The sequence below is a fragment of the Columba livia genome, chromosome 2 (assembly GCF_036013475.1).
Source record: "Columba livia isolate bColLiv1 breed racing homer chromosome 2, bColLiv1.pat.W.v2, whole genome shotgun sequence".
Taxonomy (NCBI): domain Eukaryota; kingdom Metazoa; phylum Chordata; class Aves; order Columbiformes; family Columbidae; genus Columba; species Columba livia.
This window is the reverse complement of record NC_088603.1, coordinates 108,427,649-108,443,469: the sequence shown is the minus strand read 5'-3', so window position 1 is coordinate 108,443,469 and position 15,821 is coordinate 108,427,649. Positions and strand designations below refer to the sequence as shown.

The window sequence follows — 15,821 nt, the reverse complement described above, 5'->3', positions numbered from 1 at the left end:
AAGATGATGCTGTTTGGCTTGAGAATGAAGTTAGAGTCACTCTTCTGCTTGTTAGCTCTAGTTTGGATTCACATTTATCCTTTCTGGAAGCACATTTTGCTGTACAGTAGTGATCCTTTGTGTCAGTCCACGACTCCCTGTTATTTCTTCCTTCAACTGTATTTCAACTCAATGGCCGTATTTGGTGCTTTCCTCTTAGAACCTCACAGGCTCTCATGGATGCTGTTGTGTTATAATCATTGTTTGGTCCAGGTTCGCCAGAGCCCTGAAGCACTTGTGTAACTTAAGTAAGTGATGCAGTGCTTCCTAAACCAAATTGTGTTGGGTTTGGTTTGGGGTTATTTTGTTCCTCCCCTGCCCCATCAACCATGAACTGACGCAAGACTATGGGTTGCTTCTTTCTGTAAGACCTGAATAAGCCCTGGTGCTAGAGAAGACTCCTAGTTTCTTTTGGGCTAAGAACTGATAGTACACAGCACAGATAGTATATTTTGGACATCTTCTATCAACATGGTGAAGCCAAGTCCTATAATACAAAACTAAAGGTTTTCAAATGTGAAATAGAAAAAAAAAAAAGAAAAAGGAAAGGACAATTATAAATAATAAACCCCCAAACCAATTGCTACAAACTGGAGTTTTCAGTTGCTCTGGGAGTCACTTTAAATTTAAACTTGAGTGTTCCCAGCAATACAATTGCCTGATTAAATTAAGGGTAATAAGTTTGGAGATTGTGCCAAATTACTCTAATAGCACATGAATCCATAACCAGCCCTCCCCCTGCTTTTGGTAGCATTTGCTCTGGCAGCAAGCTTTTAAATGCTCTTCCACCAGAGGCAGGTTAAGTTGGAGACATAAAGGAAAACCTGCACCACAGAAGCGTTGGGAGAATACTGGGGATTCTCATAGACTGACTGTGATCTTCTTACCACATTCTTCTCAAATGCTACCTGTTGTTTACTGATTGCTCGTCATCTATTTCTTGCTCCTGTTCAGCCAGTACAGCTCTTCCATGTACAAAATGTTCTGGCATTTGCATGGTGCTCATTGTCCTCAGTGAGCTAATGTCTCTCTTTTTTTCTTTTTCATAATTATGAACAGTTTTGAGGATTTTTCTTTGCTGTTATTTTTTATGCATGCCTTTTCTCTTTCTCAAGTCATCCAGTGTTGTCCAGTTAAAGAGATTTTGGTGGACAAATAGAGAGCAGACTATATTGTACGCGATATGTTTTCACAGTTCTTCCAGCAATCTGATTGTTTATGCAATGCATGTAACTGTGTATTCTCTGGCTGCTTTATATTTCAGGTTGACTTCACTAAAAACTATTTTAGGTGAAATGTGTCACAAATTTATCAGATTGTTTCCAGTGAATAGAAAATGCATATACCTTTGGGCACAGAGGATTTTAAAATAAGGTGATGTGAGCACAAAGGAGCAAGCTGCTGTCTGTATGCATTTTTGGCATCTTTGTCTAGTTTTGTAGAACTTCTGGCAGATGTTTTGCCGAGTATTAGAGAGGCAGCTGCTTTTAAGACCAACGTGAATAGAAGCAAAAGAGGACAAGCTGACCAGATCCAAGTCGATTTGATTCTACCATCTCTTTGACTGTAGGAGATAATGTAAGGACAAATGCATGGAAGCAATAGGAACTGATTATATTCCTCTGGGAGAAGACTGATGCTATTTGTTATAATCATTTGCCATGTTACCCTCCTCATTTAGCATCTTAAATTTGAATTTGAGTGGCCAACATGGATTTGGGACACTCAGGGGACATGATGCCTTTCTCACTGTTTATGGGCTATGAGCAGCTTTTGGCACTCTGTTTATGTAAATTTCTTCTCCACTTTGAAGGTATTTCTACAGATAGGCAATTTTGTTTAGTATAAATCCTTATTTTTGTTATAGCACAATCAACTCTAGTACTGTTGAGTGTTTGGCATACTTTTAAGTAGCAGTAGTAGGCTTTTAATATGTGTACTGTCCTTCTGACAGGCAAGTCATTAAAAAGTAGTTTCAAAGACAGGAGCTGAGACTTAAATGTTAAAATGTTAAGTGTCCAAAATATTTTTTGAGCATTACAGAATCATAACAGGAACTAAGAAGTGTTTAGTTCCCTAAAAATGTGGTGCACCTTATTAACAAGTTGTGTTCACTGGAAATTGCCAGGTTAAGAGAATTCAGCAGAATTTCATGCTCAGATCTTTCCTCTATGCATCTAGAATATTTCTTTATTCAGTAGTTATTCAGAAAATTTCAACAGAGATGGAATCAATAGAATGACTTGGAAAGGGTAAAATGAAATAATTGACATCTTTTAGAATAGTTATTCCTCTAACTTTCCCTGTAGCCCTGGAATAAGACTTTCTCAGCACTCCACTGATGGCTCTTGCCTTTTCCCCTCTTCACTCCATCTTGCATGTATTCACCTCTCAGCTTAGAGATCAAGCTTTTGTGCTTTTCCTTTTTGATAAGGTGGCATCTTTGCAATATTGACATCCAGATTATGATAGCTCCACTTGATGTATAGAGCCTTCTTGATGTCAGCAGCACTGGATGGCATGTTGTTTATTTCCCACATACTGCGGACATTTATAGGCTTCCTTTAGAAATGTCATCAGAGAAAGCTAAGAATTTTCATGATATTTCCTTGGAATATTGTCACTTGCTGCTATTTTACCTTTTCCTTGATTCCCAAAGTTTGCTTTCTCATCTAAATCACAGCAAGTCAAAAGACTTCATTATATAACCCTATGCTCTCAAATATCTTCATTTACTGTTGTTTGAATATTATGTTATATAGTTAAGTTCCTTTTTTCTTATTTCCAGGGCCATCCACAGATGTTGGTACCTTTTGTAATAAAGGCCAGGGTGCCATTTGAGAAATAGTAAGGGGAATGCTCCTTCCCTGTGTCTTCCACAATAAAAATACATGTAATGCAAAGAAGCAAGTAATGGAAACAAGCTCTGAATCCAGATGCTGGAACTGCAGGCTAATTTCTTTAAAAAAACATTTGTAATAAATGATGCAATTATTCTGTCTCTCGGCATGTTTCTTATGAGCAGCAGATCTGATTTATTTAAAATATATACCTCCATAAACTAATTGTGAAATTGCATTGCTGTGCTCCCACCTGGGTACCTTCTGTTAAAGTTCAAGGTGCTCATACTAGGAGGAAATTGTGTGAGGAGTCTCTGTATTGATTCATCAGAGCTGGAGGTTGAAGGAGTTGGTACCAATTCTGCAAGTGCAACAGACAGCTGTAAAACCACACAAAACACACCAGCTGTTGTATTGAACAACTAGAAGAAAAACAGTGCTTTCAGCCTGATGTTTCAACATGAGGATCCCCTGGTCCCCTGTTAGGGTGTCTAGTCTCCGATTCTGAGCTGTTGCCCAAAAATCAGGAATAGTGCTGGTTACAAGCAGCAGCGGACACGGGCAGATTCAGCTTTGCCACCTGTCTCAGGCAGATACAAGGTCAGCATGGGGTTTGCTTTGTGTCTGAAGCAGAGGTCTTTTGCATTCTGTAAACTGCATTTACCAGCTTTTGGCGTATGAATTACTGGCTACAAAATTAGGATGTTCTACCAGTGATTTTAAGATGGTGTCACTTTTGTGCCATGGCACAGAATGGTGGTCTTCCCTCAGTGACTCCGGCTCTCCCAGATTGCTCTTGCCAATGTGCTTGGAGTCAGTGACTTTCATATTTCTTTCAGAACCTCTCGCAAACACTTAGATGATGCTCTTACTGTTTTCTTCCACAACAGCCATACTGTATCTTGTTTGAACACTTGGTATGAATGGTGCTGAATGCTGCCTGGATCAGCAGAGTTTTATGTCTTTCCTCCTTTTTAATGCTTTTCATATTGGTTGTCATCTAAATTGTCTTCCTTTTTTCAAGGCATAGGTTCAGCGGCAAGGCCAAGAAATCTGCAGATCGATCATTGGTGATATTTTGAATATGATGATCTAAATGCCATAAGAAGAAAGATAGTACTACTTTTGCAGGGAAGAAGAGCATACTAATGCTTTTCTGATTAGACTGTTTGAGGTTTTTGTTTGTTTGTATTTTTTTTTCCCAAAATATTAAATTATTTTTGATTTTTTTTTTTTTTTTTTTTTGTAGGGAGGTTCCTCTAAAGGATGCCAAAGAATATGCAGAATCTATAGGTGCAATTGTTGTTGAAACCAGTGCAAAGAATGCTGTTAACATCGAAGAACTTTTTCAAGGAATAAGTAAGTAAAGGCTCCCTTTGTTTGTTTATTTATTCATTTGTGGTTGTTTGGAGGTCTTCTGAAAATAGCTGTCTGTTTTGCGTCGAAAAACTTCTTTCCCAAGGACATAAGAAATCCACTGCGCCAGTAGTATGGCTGCTATTTATGCAGATGTAAACTAAGAATGACTTTGAATACACCAGAGCAAAACATCATAGATATGGGGTAAGCCTGTTCCTTCTAAGCTGTGTATAGATCCTGACCTGGGTCACATCTTCTGTTTCAGCCCAAGCCTGCTGTAGAGGCGATACTGTTGATCTTATCATGTTGATAAAGACTTAAACGTTGAGAAATGTGCCTGGAGGGCTACGATAAGGAGAAAATAGTCATTGCAGTGGAATCTGTTTAAAAAAAAAATATTTTCTCTCAGGGTCTTTTAAATAAGATGAGACTGACATTTCTCAGGAGGAGAAGAAAAAATGCCTTGTTCAGTTTGCCTTCTAGGGGTTCCAGTTTTGGTCTCTGACTGCAAGTGAGAAGGACCTTGTGGGCTGTAAGGGACCTCAGGAGACCTTCAGTCCAACTTCTTGCTCAAAGCAGACTTGACAGTGAATTCAGACCGGGTTGGTTGGGCAGTTGTCTGTCTGGGCCTGAGAACAGAGGTTCCACAACCTCTCTGGGCAGCTGAGTCCGGTGTTTAAGTAGTTCTCACAGTGGGATCCCCCTGGTCTATCAAGTCAGAACCTCTCCTGATTCATTTCATAGCCACCATCACTCATTTTCCTGGATGCACCTCAGTAAAGACCCTGTCTCTGTCTCCTTAGCAGCCCTTCCCATGGGTACTGACAGGCTGCTTGATGATCCTCCAAAGTCATCTCATCTGCAGGCTGAACAGGCCCTGTTTCCTCAGCCTCTCCTCACAGGGAAAGTGCTCCAGACCCCTGACTGTCTCAGTGGCCACCCTCTGAATTTGCACCAGTTGGTCATCGTTTTTCTTGTGTTGTGGAGCCCAGAGCTGGATGCATTACTGAGCTTGTGTTAGACCATATCAAGATGGGGATAACTACTTCACTGGATCTGCTGGCCTGGCTCTTGTTGATGTGACTTAGAATGCTGTTGGCCATCTTTGCTGCCAGGGTGCGCTGCTGGCTGGTGCTCAGCTTGCTGCCCTTGTGTCCTTTTGGCAGAGCTGCTTTCCAGGCAGCCAGTTCCCAGCCTGTCTCCTAGCCAGGGGCTCTTCCTTCCCACAAGCCGGGCTTTCTGAACCACATGAGGCTCCTGTTGGCTCATTCCTCCCTACAGCCTAAGGTCCTCTGAACAGCAGGTCTGCCCTCAAGGGTATTGAATGTGCCTCTGAGTTGGGTATCATCTGGGGGATCAAGTGGATGCATAGTTTTTCCTCCTTCGGGCCACTGGTGAAAGTTACTAAGCAAGGTACTACACTCATAACTGGCCTACAGGTAGATATGTACTATTAACCACTGTCCTTTAAGTCTGATGATCCAGCCAGTTTTTCACAGATCTAACAATCTGTCTACCTAAACCATAGTATCCCAACTTGGATATACCAGGATGCTGTAGGAGAAAGTGTCAAAAACCCTTCTAAAGTCAAGGTAGACAACATCCAAAGCTCATTTTCAATCACAGATCCAGTCATACTGTCATTTAGGGCAACCAGGTTGGTTGGACGTGCTGACTGGTCCTAGTCACCTTCTTCACATTCATGTGCTCAGAAGCAGCTCCTGAAAGGATTTGCTCCGTGGTTTTCCCAGGCATCTAACTAGCCTGTAGATCCATGGCTACTTATTACCCTTTTGAAGACAGATACAACGTTTGTCTTTCTTCAGTCATAGGGGACCTCCCTCATTCTCCACAACCTTTCAAAAACATGAGGGATGATAAAGAGCGGTCTTTCAGCAACATGGGCCTGCTCCCTCTCCATCCTCAGGCTTGTATCTGTTGAGATATCTTCAAAGCTCCATGACTTGATCCTTTTCCACTCCTGGTGGTTCCTCCTCTCCTTGAATCCTATTTTGGGGTGCAGAGGCCTAGGAGACAGCACATACAGAAACTCAAGTTTGTTTCCCTAAACTCTTTGTTTTATTTCACGTATTCATAATCAGCTTTTATTATCTACCACATTTTGCCTGAAATGGGGCCCGTTCAAGTTTTTGGTTCACCTGCATGGGATATATCTGAAATGGTTAATGAGAACCAGTATTCCTAGAATATGCTACCTTTCTTTTACCTCTTTTAAAAAAGAAGTGTGTAACATGGCTATCTAGAGGAACCGGTTCTTCCTTGTGATACTTTGCTAGATTGCCTGTGTCTGATGGTTGTGAATGTTCTCACAGAGGAACTCATCCTTGCCACATAATTACATAATTAGTTTCTGTCTTTGATAGGCAGTGTTGCAGCTGGCAGCTTACATTGTCCCTAATAATGGATATAATAGACGAGGAAAATCAGCTAAATTAAGTTTAGTATGAACTAGATACCCAGGCAAGTGCACTTAATTCCACAGGCAATTATTTCTATATATAGAAATACTTGGTCTCGGTGGATGTAGTCGTGACCTTATCAGGTACTCAGTGGAGAGAAAGGAGGGAGTTGGTAGTGTACGTTTATAGAAATACAGTGGAAACCAAGTGAAAAATGCTTAATTAGTAGGAGAATTAATTAGTATGATTGTGACTGGGGAGGGGGTATGCATAACTTTCTGATGTTTTGCACCACTTCAGTCTTCGTGCAATTTCCCGAGAACAGTCTGTTTATGTCCAAGTTGCATGGCAGCGTTTCTGCCTTTTCAGTGTATGAAGTCCATCTGTGGCCATGTCTCCTACCCTGTTGACTGACTTTATTTGTGTGGTGCCCTAGAAGTCATGCAGCAGCTTTAGTTTTGCTTTCACGCTGCCTGAGAGTTCGTGCCCTTCTCTTTGTGCTGCTGTAGAAGGGCATGGTACAGCTCCACAGCCTCTGAGCAGGGAGACAGCAATTTCTGTTTACCTTGGATCTTGAAGGCAGACTATATCTATTGCATATTTACAGCCTGGATTTGGAAGGATATTCCAACATGCGTGGAGAATTTCTTCATGAAAAACCTTCTCAAAATTGATGCCCCAAACAGAAGGGATAGACTACATTTTGATTTGGCTGAAAAATTCACCTCCTGCTTGATCATGCTTTTCTTTTCCCAGGAGTATTTTAACATAATCGTTTTTCTTTCCTAAGGTGTTGAACACCTGTCTGTTTTCCAGGGAAAATATTGTGAACGGAGTGAAACAGTATAGTGGGAAAATATTACTCAACATAATGATATAAAGAAGGCAGAAAATAAAAGGGGATCTGGGATGTTTTGCTGACGACCAGATAAATTTTGGAAAAATTATAGACAGAGCACTTAATTTCTAAGGTTATTATATTACACTATTTTAAAAAGATTTTTAATAAGTTTCTCTGGGTCTTTGAGGATTTGACTGCTTTGGGGGATGCCTCGGTAACGCAGCCTCAACACAAATCCATTGTCCTTATTTCTTCTTAAGAAAATGCAAGACGTGGAAGACTGGAATGAATAAAACTTTTTGATTTTTTTTGGAGATGGGGCAAATCTGGAAAGAGAGGGACTCTGCAGTTGGTGTACTTAGGCAAATAAGACTGAGGAGGCAGCTGGAGCACAAGAGTCAGCAAAGTCGGTGTTCTTGGCGCTGGAGAGTTTTCCCTGAGCTGCGTGATGGGATGCAGTTCCTGGCTGTCTGTTGTGCCCCTGTGATTTCAGGCAGCAAGCCATTCTACTACACTTACCCTGGTTACATTTAGCAACACCTGACTGAAGGCTTGCTGTGATTGTGAAGTATCGCATGGCTGTTTTACTTCTCTGTAAACAAGAAAATAGTGTTTTTAGTACAGTTGTATATACCCTACTTGGGCTACATTTTTCAAAATGTCTTTCTTGAAAGGTTTCTGACGTAAAAAGGGCTCAAGATGATAGTGGTTTTTCATGTGTTCCAGTAGTTCTTTTTTTAATAGCTGAGTATAGGATCAAATGTTGTTAATTTTTTATTCCCAGCCTTAGAAGAATCATAGACACAGCATTTCCTTCTCACTGGTTTATACTTCACCAGCAGCAAAAATGCCAGGAATGTATTATACGATAGCAGTATAATACAGTATCAAGTTGTGCCTGTGCAGGGGTCGTACCAGGCTGTATTACCCCTTCCTGGTTGTGGGGCTCTAAGGCACTGTCCACAGCTTGTGCCTGGGAAGGCAGCTTACCCATTAAAACCACCTGGTTTTCAATGACTAAACAAGCTGCCCCAAGTGTACTGTCATCTAATAGCAATCACACCCTTGCAATTTTCAGACACCCGTTCATTTAATGACTCAAATAAGCCTTAGTTACCTTATTCAAATCTAGTGCATGCCAGCTGTTTCTCTTCAGCCTGGGTGTATTGCCTGTTACCTTAGCGTGAAGGTGCCCCAGATAGGAAAGAGATTACATAAAAGCCATCTTCAGTAAATGATACAGATGAGACTGTACCTCCCAGGTTAATACCAGTCTGCATCAGTAAGTCCAAAGGTAAACAGACATTGGGACGGGTAAACCTCTGAGGAATACCTAGACAAGGAAAATATGAAATTAACTTGTGCTTAAACAAAAAAATAAATCATAGTACCATAGAATGGTTTGGTTTGGAAGGGACCTTAAAGCTCAGCTAGTCCAGCCCCCCTGCAATGAGCAGGACATCTTCAACTAGATCAGGTTGCTCAGAGCCCCATCCAGCCTGGCCTTGAATGTCTCCAGGGATGGGGCCTCTACCACCTTCCTGGGCAACCTGGGACAGTGTTTTACCATCCTCACTGTAAAAAATTTCTTCCTCATCCCTAGCCTGAATCTCCCCTCCTTTAGTTTAAAACCATTACCCCTTGTCCTGTCGCAACAGGCCCTGCTAAAAAGTCTGTCCCCCTCTTTCTTATAGGCCACTTTTAAGTACTGAAAGGCTGCAATAAGGTCTCCGTGGAGCCTTCTCTTCTCCAGGCCGAACAACCCCAACTCTCTCAGCTTGTCCTCAGAGCAGAGCTGTTCCAGCCCTCTAGTTATCTTGGTGGCCTCCTCTAGACCCTCTCCAATAGGTCCATGTCTTTCCTGTGCCAAGGGCGCCAGAGCTGGATGCAGGACTCCAGGTGGGGTCTCACCAGAGCAGAGTAAAGGGGCACAATCACCTTCCTTGACTTGCTGGCCACACTGCTTTTGATGCAGCTGAGGATATGGTTGCTATTTTTTAAAGTGTGACAGATGTTGAGAACTGTTGTGCTACCAAAGGGGGAATGATTGAAGCATTTCAGCATCTTCTGTTGAGGATGAGAGGGAAGTGAGTGAGGAAATAATCAGAATTGCTCTACAGAAAATGTGTAAAGAGTTGTTAGCATGCTCAATCTTACTGATGCTAGTCCTGTGAGGAGGAAACAGGTTTATGTTTAAAAAATGCAGCTGAGGATGTTCTTCTTAGATGAGGCTTCCTAATTAGAACAGAGAGCTTCTGTCTCAGGGTACAACCTTTCATTTGGTAAATGCTTAGTTATAAATGCACGAAGCTATTGATTTTCTGATGCCTTGCTAGCAGTTCATGTATTGAATATTTAATGTAACCCAAATACTTGTTTCCTAGAAATACTTGGAAATTAAAAAAAGAAGACCAATCTCTAGAGTTTACGGTTTAACCTGTTGTATAGTGGAGAAACTAGAGAGGAATGTGTGAAATGTCTGTCTGTGGAAGGGGGAGGGATCCTTTCCAGCAGACATTTGATGTTTGCACTGACTCAGATGAACTTGGGTGGATGGAATTGCAGATGTCCAATTTTGAAGCTTTGTGAATGATGAATGGTGGTTTTCATCCTGTTATCTGCTGATTTGCAGGCATCTGTGAACTACTTTGAGGAGGTCTATGAAAGATGTTTTAAGAAGAGCAAGTACATTTATGTTACAAAGCAATTCACATATGCCATTTTTAAGGCAGCTCAAGCCCACAACTGAATTTTTGTAGGGGGTGTTCACCTGTGAACAGCCTGTGAAATGATGGAGAAACATTGCCCTAACTTATGTTTGAAATTATGTTGTTTACAGTTCATGCTCCTTGTATTCTAGGATTAGTAGTCCTCTTGCTTTTAAATGTTCATGAATGAAGCAAAGCTTTCTTTGGACTACTCCTAAAGTTAAAGTTGTGAGGTCTTGGGTTTCTCTCCAACTGCAGGAGAGCTCTTCAACATAAACTAGTAAATATACCAAAACAGCCTGAAGTTAATTACAGCAGAACCTCAAATCAAGGTTGGATCTCTTAGTAATTAAAGTCATTAGGTATTATGTTGTTTACTTTGATGCATGTAAGATTTTATTTTTTTTCCTGAAAATTTTAATTCAATGGGCAAAATTTACTTCTATTGCTGCTTCTCCTAGCAAGAACTTCGGTGTCAGCATTCTATGCTTTTGCTTCAAAAAAAAAAAAAAAGGAAAAAAAACCCAACACGTTTATTTTCTTGAATGGAAGTGCTGTTAGAAGTATTAGAATAATTGCAACTTAACTATGTTTAGTTATGCAATATCCTTTAGTGTAAACGTGTGCTACCTTGCATGAAAACTTACAACATGAAGTAAACAGCAGTCAGCTCTGTCCATTGGGGAAATCCCGCTTCGCTGCAGTTGTGGGTGAGAAAAAGAAAATGCAGACTGAGCAGTGGGGCAAGCTTTATAAACCATGTGAGAGACATGGTAGCTTGTAAAACGCTAGTCAAACTGCTTTCAAATGTTGAAAGGATTTGGGGAGATAAGAAGCGTGACTGTCACAGGTCCTGCAGATGCAGAGGAGTCTGATATGCAAATGCTGAAACTGTTGGGTAAGATGTGCCTCCTCCATTCTGCCATGTCTCCACAGATGGCTGTGCCTTATTAACGAGATTTATAGAGGGTGATGCTTTGCAGGGGCTCGCCTTGCTGGGATACAGCTAGCAATTTTAGGAGGAGGCTCTGGCCATTGTATGTCTGTTGTACTGCTGCTTGAAGAAGTCTGCCTTTCCCCAAGTGAGCCGTGGATTTCACATCATGCACTAACGAAAAATCTCTTCTTCCTCCACCCCCCCAAAAAAGTGAAGTTGTACGTGATTTTCAGGAAGAGAATATATGCGATAAATGTGCAGAAAGCCACCATGTAGCACTGTGATGTCTTGCCTCTTCCTCTTAGACAAATTGTTGTAGTTGTGTTAGATAGCAGAACTGCGCTTCATTTGGACTTGGACTTCATCATCTGGATGTGCCAGCTCAGGTTGATCACATCCCATCCGCTTCCACACTAAACAAGTGTCTGTTCAATGCACTATTGTGTTTGTTCCTTTGTCAGCATAGTAAACAGTTGTGGGTTTTTTTCCCTATGCTCAGTTTTAAGGCTTTATCCAACCTTTCAGACAGTCTTGTCCAGGTCAACGATGAAACTAGTTGCATGTTAAAAAAAACAAACAAAAACAAAAAGCCCCAACTCCAAGCCAGATTTTTCTGAGCTAATGGAAGTTTGTAGCGGGAGCATTGCATTCAAAAAGGAACAAAGAGAGCAGATTTTATTACTGTGGTGATGCATCGTGCTTCCAGCTACAGCAGAGCAGTCCCCATCTGCCTGCCTTGGAGTTCTGCTTGCAGATCTGTCACCCAGTCCCTGTTGTCTCTCTTCCTTCCCTGCTCCAATTTTCATTTTCCTTTTTCCCTTCCCATTTTGTTTACCTCTTGTGCCACCCTCTTGTTTCCCAATCTCTTTGCCACTGTCACTCTCAGAACTGCAGCTCCCAGAGTGCTGATTAATCTCTTCGCATTAACAAGTTTCAGATTCAATAGCAGGAGTTGGAATGCTACCAGGCATTGGAGAAGAGTCTGACCTTCATCCTGGGCTGCCTCAGCCCAACTCCAACATGCCAGAAAGGAGGAGATGCAATTTATTTAGTGCTTCCCACCTGTTAACCTGGATGGTTCACTTCAGAGCCATGACAATTTCTGTAACCCTACATTTGAGCAGTCTCTTGTGACACTTACCATTTTACACACCATGGTGTGGTGTGTTTACTGGAATGAGATTGTGGAGGACACCAAGACCTCTGTGTGAATGTGTAGAGGTGCATGTGAAATATGGTCTAAACATGAGTGAAATGAAGCTAAAATACATAATCAGATATTTAATTGATAGAGGTGCAAGAGAAGAATTTTAAGTTGCAGTCAGCAGACTTCATTCCATAAAAATATCAGCAATGGGAACCATATAGAACTTTTATACTGTCTCAGTAATAGTATATCCCTAACTTACTCATTTCACCAGTTCAGCTGCAGAGTTCGTAGATAAGTGTGTGCACATCCACTTTTCCTGTGTGACTGACTGTTTCATCTGGAATCCTAAGATGTGCAGTTGGTGGTCTTTGGCAAGCTGGTTAGTTGTGTCCTGCTCTGCAAAATGGAGAAAAGACTCTATTTGTGGTCTAATTTGTCATCTTTTAAGTTAGGCAACAGAAGATTTCAGTCTTTCATGGACCTTTTTAGCTGACTTTATCTTACTAGAGTGGTCATTGGTTTGAAGAGGAATTGTCCTAATCTATTTATTTCTTCAGCACGAGAATTGCTGGACTGGATATGAGGGCACTACTGCTCCTTTTTGACATCAACTGCATGAAAGAAATAGCATAAATTAACAATGCTGTAGGTTATCTAATATAGAAGTATTTTTATTGCTCTGGAACAAGGACTATGTATGTCAGTGAGAATTGCTTTTAAAATGAGGATGTACTTTCTACAAATAAGTCAATTTATGACCTCTGTTGATCTTGACTCAGTGACAGCTAGATTGAGTGGGTATCTGCAATATTGATGCCATATTTATCAAGAGATGAATGAGAAGATGAGGGGATCGTAGTGCTTTTAGACAGCAATAGTGATTGAACTGGTTTAGAAGAGGGTTCAGGCTAAACATGAGGAAGGAATCTTTTACAATGAGAGTGGTGAAACACTGGCCCAGGTTGCCCAGAGAGGTGGTAGACGCCCCATCCCTGGAGACATTCCAGGCCAGGCTGGACAGGGCTCTGAGCAACCCGATCTAGTTGAAGATGTCCCTGCTCATGGCAGGACTAGATAGCTGATCTTTGAAGGTCCCTTCCAACCCACAGGATTCTATGATTTTATGATTCTATGATAAGTGTAGATACAGGTTCGGCATTTCCCTGCTCATCCTTAGTGTTCTGCTGCTTCTTAAACCTTTCTCTGAGAGACCAGCTGTCAAGGAGGCCCAGGGAGAGTCAATTAGGCAGACAGATTTCTGACTATTTTTATCTACTTCCCCGACCCTTGGTGAAAAAATCACTGTATCATTTGCTGTGGAGCTGGTTCTCAGGTGTTAGACTGAATTTTATGCTTCAAGAGAGTTACTCCTGTCAGCTGTGCATCAGATGGTAAGAGCTGCTTGGGCAGGGATAAGTCTTCTTGCTAAAACTAAACTGATTAAACTTGATGGTTTAATAAATCTGCTAATTAGAGAAATAATAAGTTAGAGAAAATTCATTTATTACAAAATCTCAAACTTGAACAACTTTTAGACTGTTTAAAGCTTTATTTCCTTGTATTGAATTCAAGGAGGGGTATGCAAACAGCAGAAAACGTGGCTAGTTAATGAAAAACAGTACTGAAGTTAAAAGGCCAGAATAACTAATCAAGACACACTATATCTAGAGATTTTTTTTCTCTTTATTTTCATAGTTGTTATCTGTGGGTTTTATTGTTTCGAGAAATGAAATAAATCAAGGTGATTCTTAACAACATATAGTGTGTCCTCATCTGAACTGGACAAAGTGCTTGCTGACCTTGAAGCCTGCAATGGTTTTGCCCCAAAGATAAGCTTGCTTACTTCTTTGCATACACATCAAGACTACTGTAGAAAACACTTGAAACTCACAAGAAACGCAGATTGCAAAACAAGTAGAGGTAACATAGTTGTTTAATGCGGAGTTAAGTCAAAGTTAAGCTAGTTTGCATGTTAAAGCTCTCCTCTTCCAAACTTGCTGTTACAAGAAACAAATGTTTAGAGAGTATTTGCTTAGTGGAAACCATGTCTGTGGAGTCCAATTTTTTTAGCTATGTTAGGCTCTGAGTCAGATTGACAGGGTTTTATTTTAGCTGGGACTGAGTTCAAAGCACTTTGGAAATAGTAGGTACCTAATGTAGAAGTTCTCTCCAGGTCTCTGTAACAACATTACATTCTTGGAAAGCCTCTTGCAGATAGTACATTCTTCATATTGTCTAGAGTTTTAAGAATTAGTGGATTCTCTTTGTCTCCAAACAAAGCCAACAGAACTAATGCATGTAACAACTGTGTCTGTAACCACTTGTTCTGCTTTTTATTTTACTTTGGAAGGGCATATACAAACATGAAGTCCAAATATAATGTAAGCAGGCTGTGAAGGCGATATTTTAGTGACCCAAGTAGAGTGCAGCATTGTAATGTCAGTGCTTACACATGTTTCAGCCCTCAAGATACCTGTTTCTCACTCTGGACCAACTGCAGTATCTTTACCTTAGTAATGCAAGGAATTTTTTCCTCTCTGATTCAGTTGTACAAACACCCAAGATTATCTGCTTCAGAAGTCACACTTCTGTTGTGTAACATACCTGTTCAGAACTAACTGACTTAAGGGTGGTGAAATTTTGATGTGCCTGACCAAAGGTAATTTAGGGACAAGTTGTACAGATTAAATTTTCCTGTTTGATTTCACTGGGATTGGATTTTACCTGAATGCTTTTAGCACACCCTCCCACAACCACCACCCCCCAAGTAATTCATAGGTTGTAGGACTCTGGCTTCAACATAGGTACATAATTCACAGAACATTTGGCAAGAGAGAGCTGTGAATAAATGCAGCAAAGGACGGGGAATCTAAACTGTAAAATCTACCTGGATTATGATGAGCTGCTCTCTGAAAGTGTCATATAAGAAACAAATGTTAAGTATTTTAACTCTTGTTGTTTAACATAGGTAATAGTACAACCAGGAGTCATTAATAGAAAGTAGATACACCTTCAGAAGAAGTTTCCAGCAAATCCACAGGGTAGTGAGAAAGTACTTTACCATGGCTGTTAGCTCTCCAAGATCCTGATGGAGAGATGACTCAATGGGTTTAACAGGAAAGCCAGGCCCACACCAGAGGCAGAGAATAGATCCTGGGAGGATCTTGGGTTTCCATTTATAATTCTCATTATTAAGCACATTGTATGTTGTCCGTGAGTAGGAAGGCAGTTAGACAAAAAATGCCCCCAAAGGGCATGCCGGGTAGGGAGTTGGAGCGGTGCCTTCTGCCCCTGGGAGAGATCTCTTGCTTTCTTATGATGGCTGAAATTCTTTCAAATACTTAAAATAATCAGCCCATAAGATGATTAAAAAGTCAGGAGTGTTCGGTGGGGGTGTGGTAAGTAATCAAAGCTGTCAACTGGAAAGACAGGGGCACCACTCAAAGGACAGAGGGATTCAATGAACAGATTATGGTTTTTTTGGTCAAGTACAGGCAGCATGTGTTTAGTGCTTCGTAAAACTCAAG

The 15,821-nt window shown here is 40.9% G+C and overlaps 1 protein-coding gene across 2 annotated transcripts in view; it reads left to right on the top strand.

Moving 5' to 3' along the window:
* RAB31 (RAB31, member RAS oncogene family) overlaps positions 1-15,821 on the top strand; it is a 69,360-nt gene that overhangs the window by 48,936 nt on the left and 4,603 nt on the right. For both annotated transcript variants that reach the window (XM_065053133.1, XM_065053132.1), the window contains exon 6: positions 4,129-4,238. In XM_065053133.1, coding sequence (XP_064909205.1) covers positions 4,129-4,238 — 110 coding nt within the window. The remainder of the gene's footprint in view (positions 1-4,128; positions 4,239-15,821) is intronic.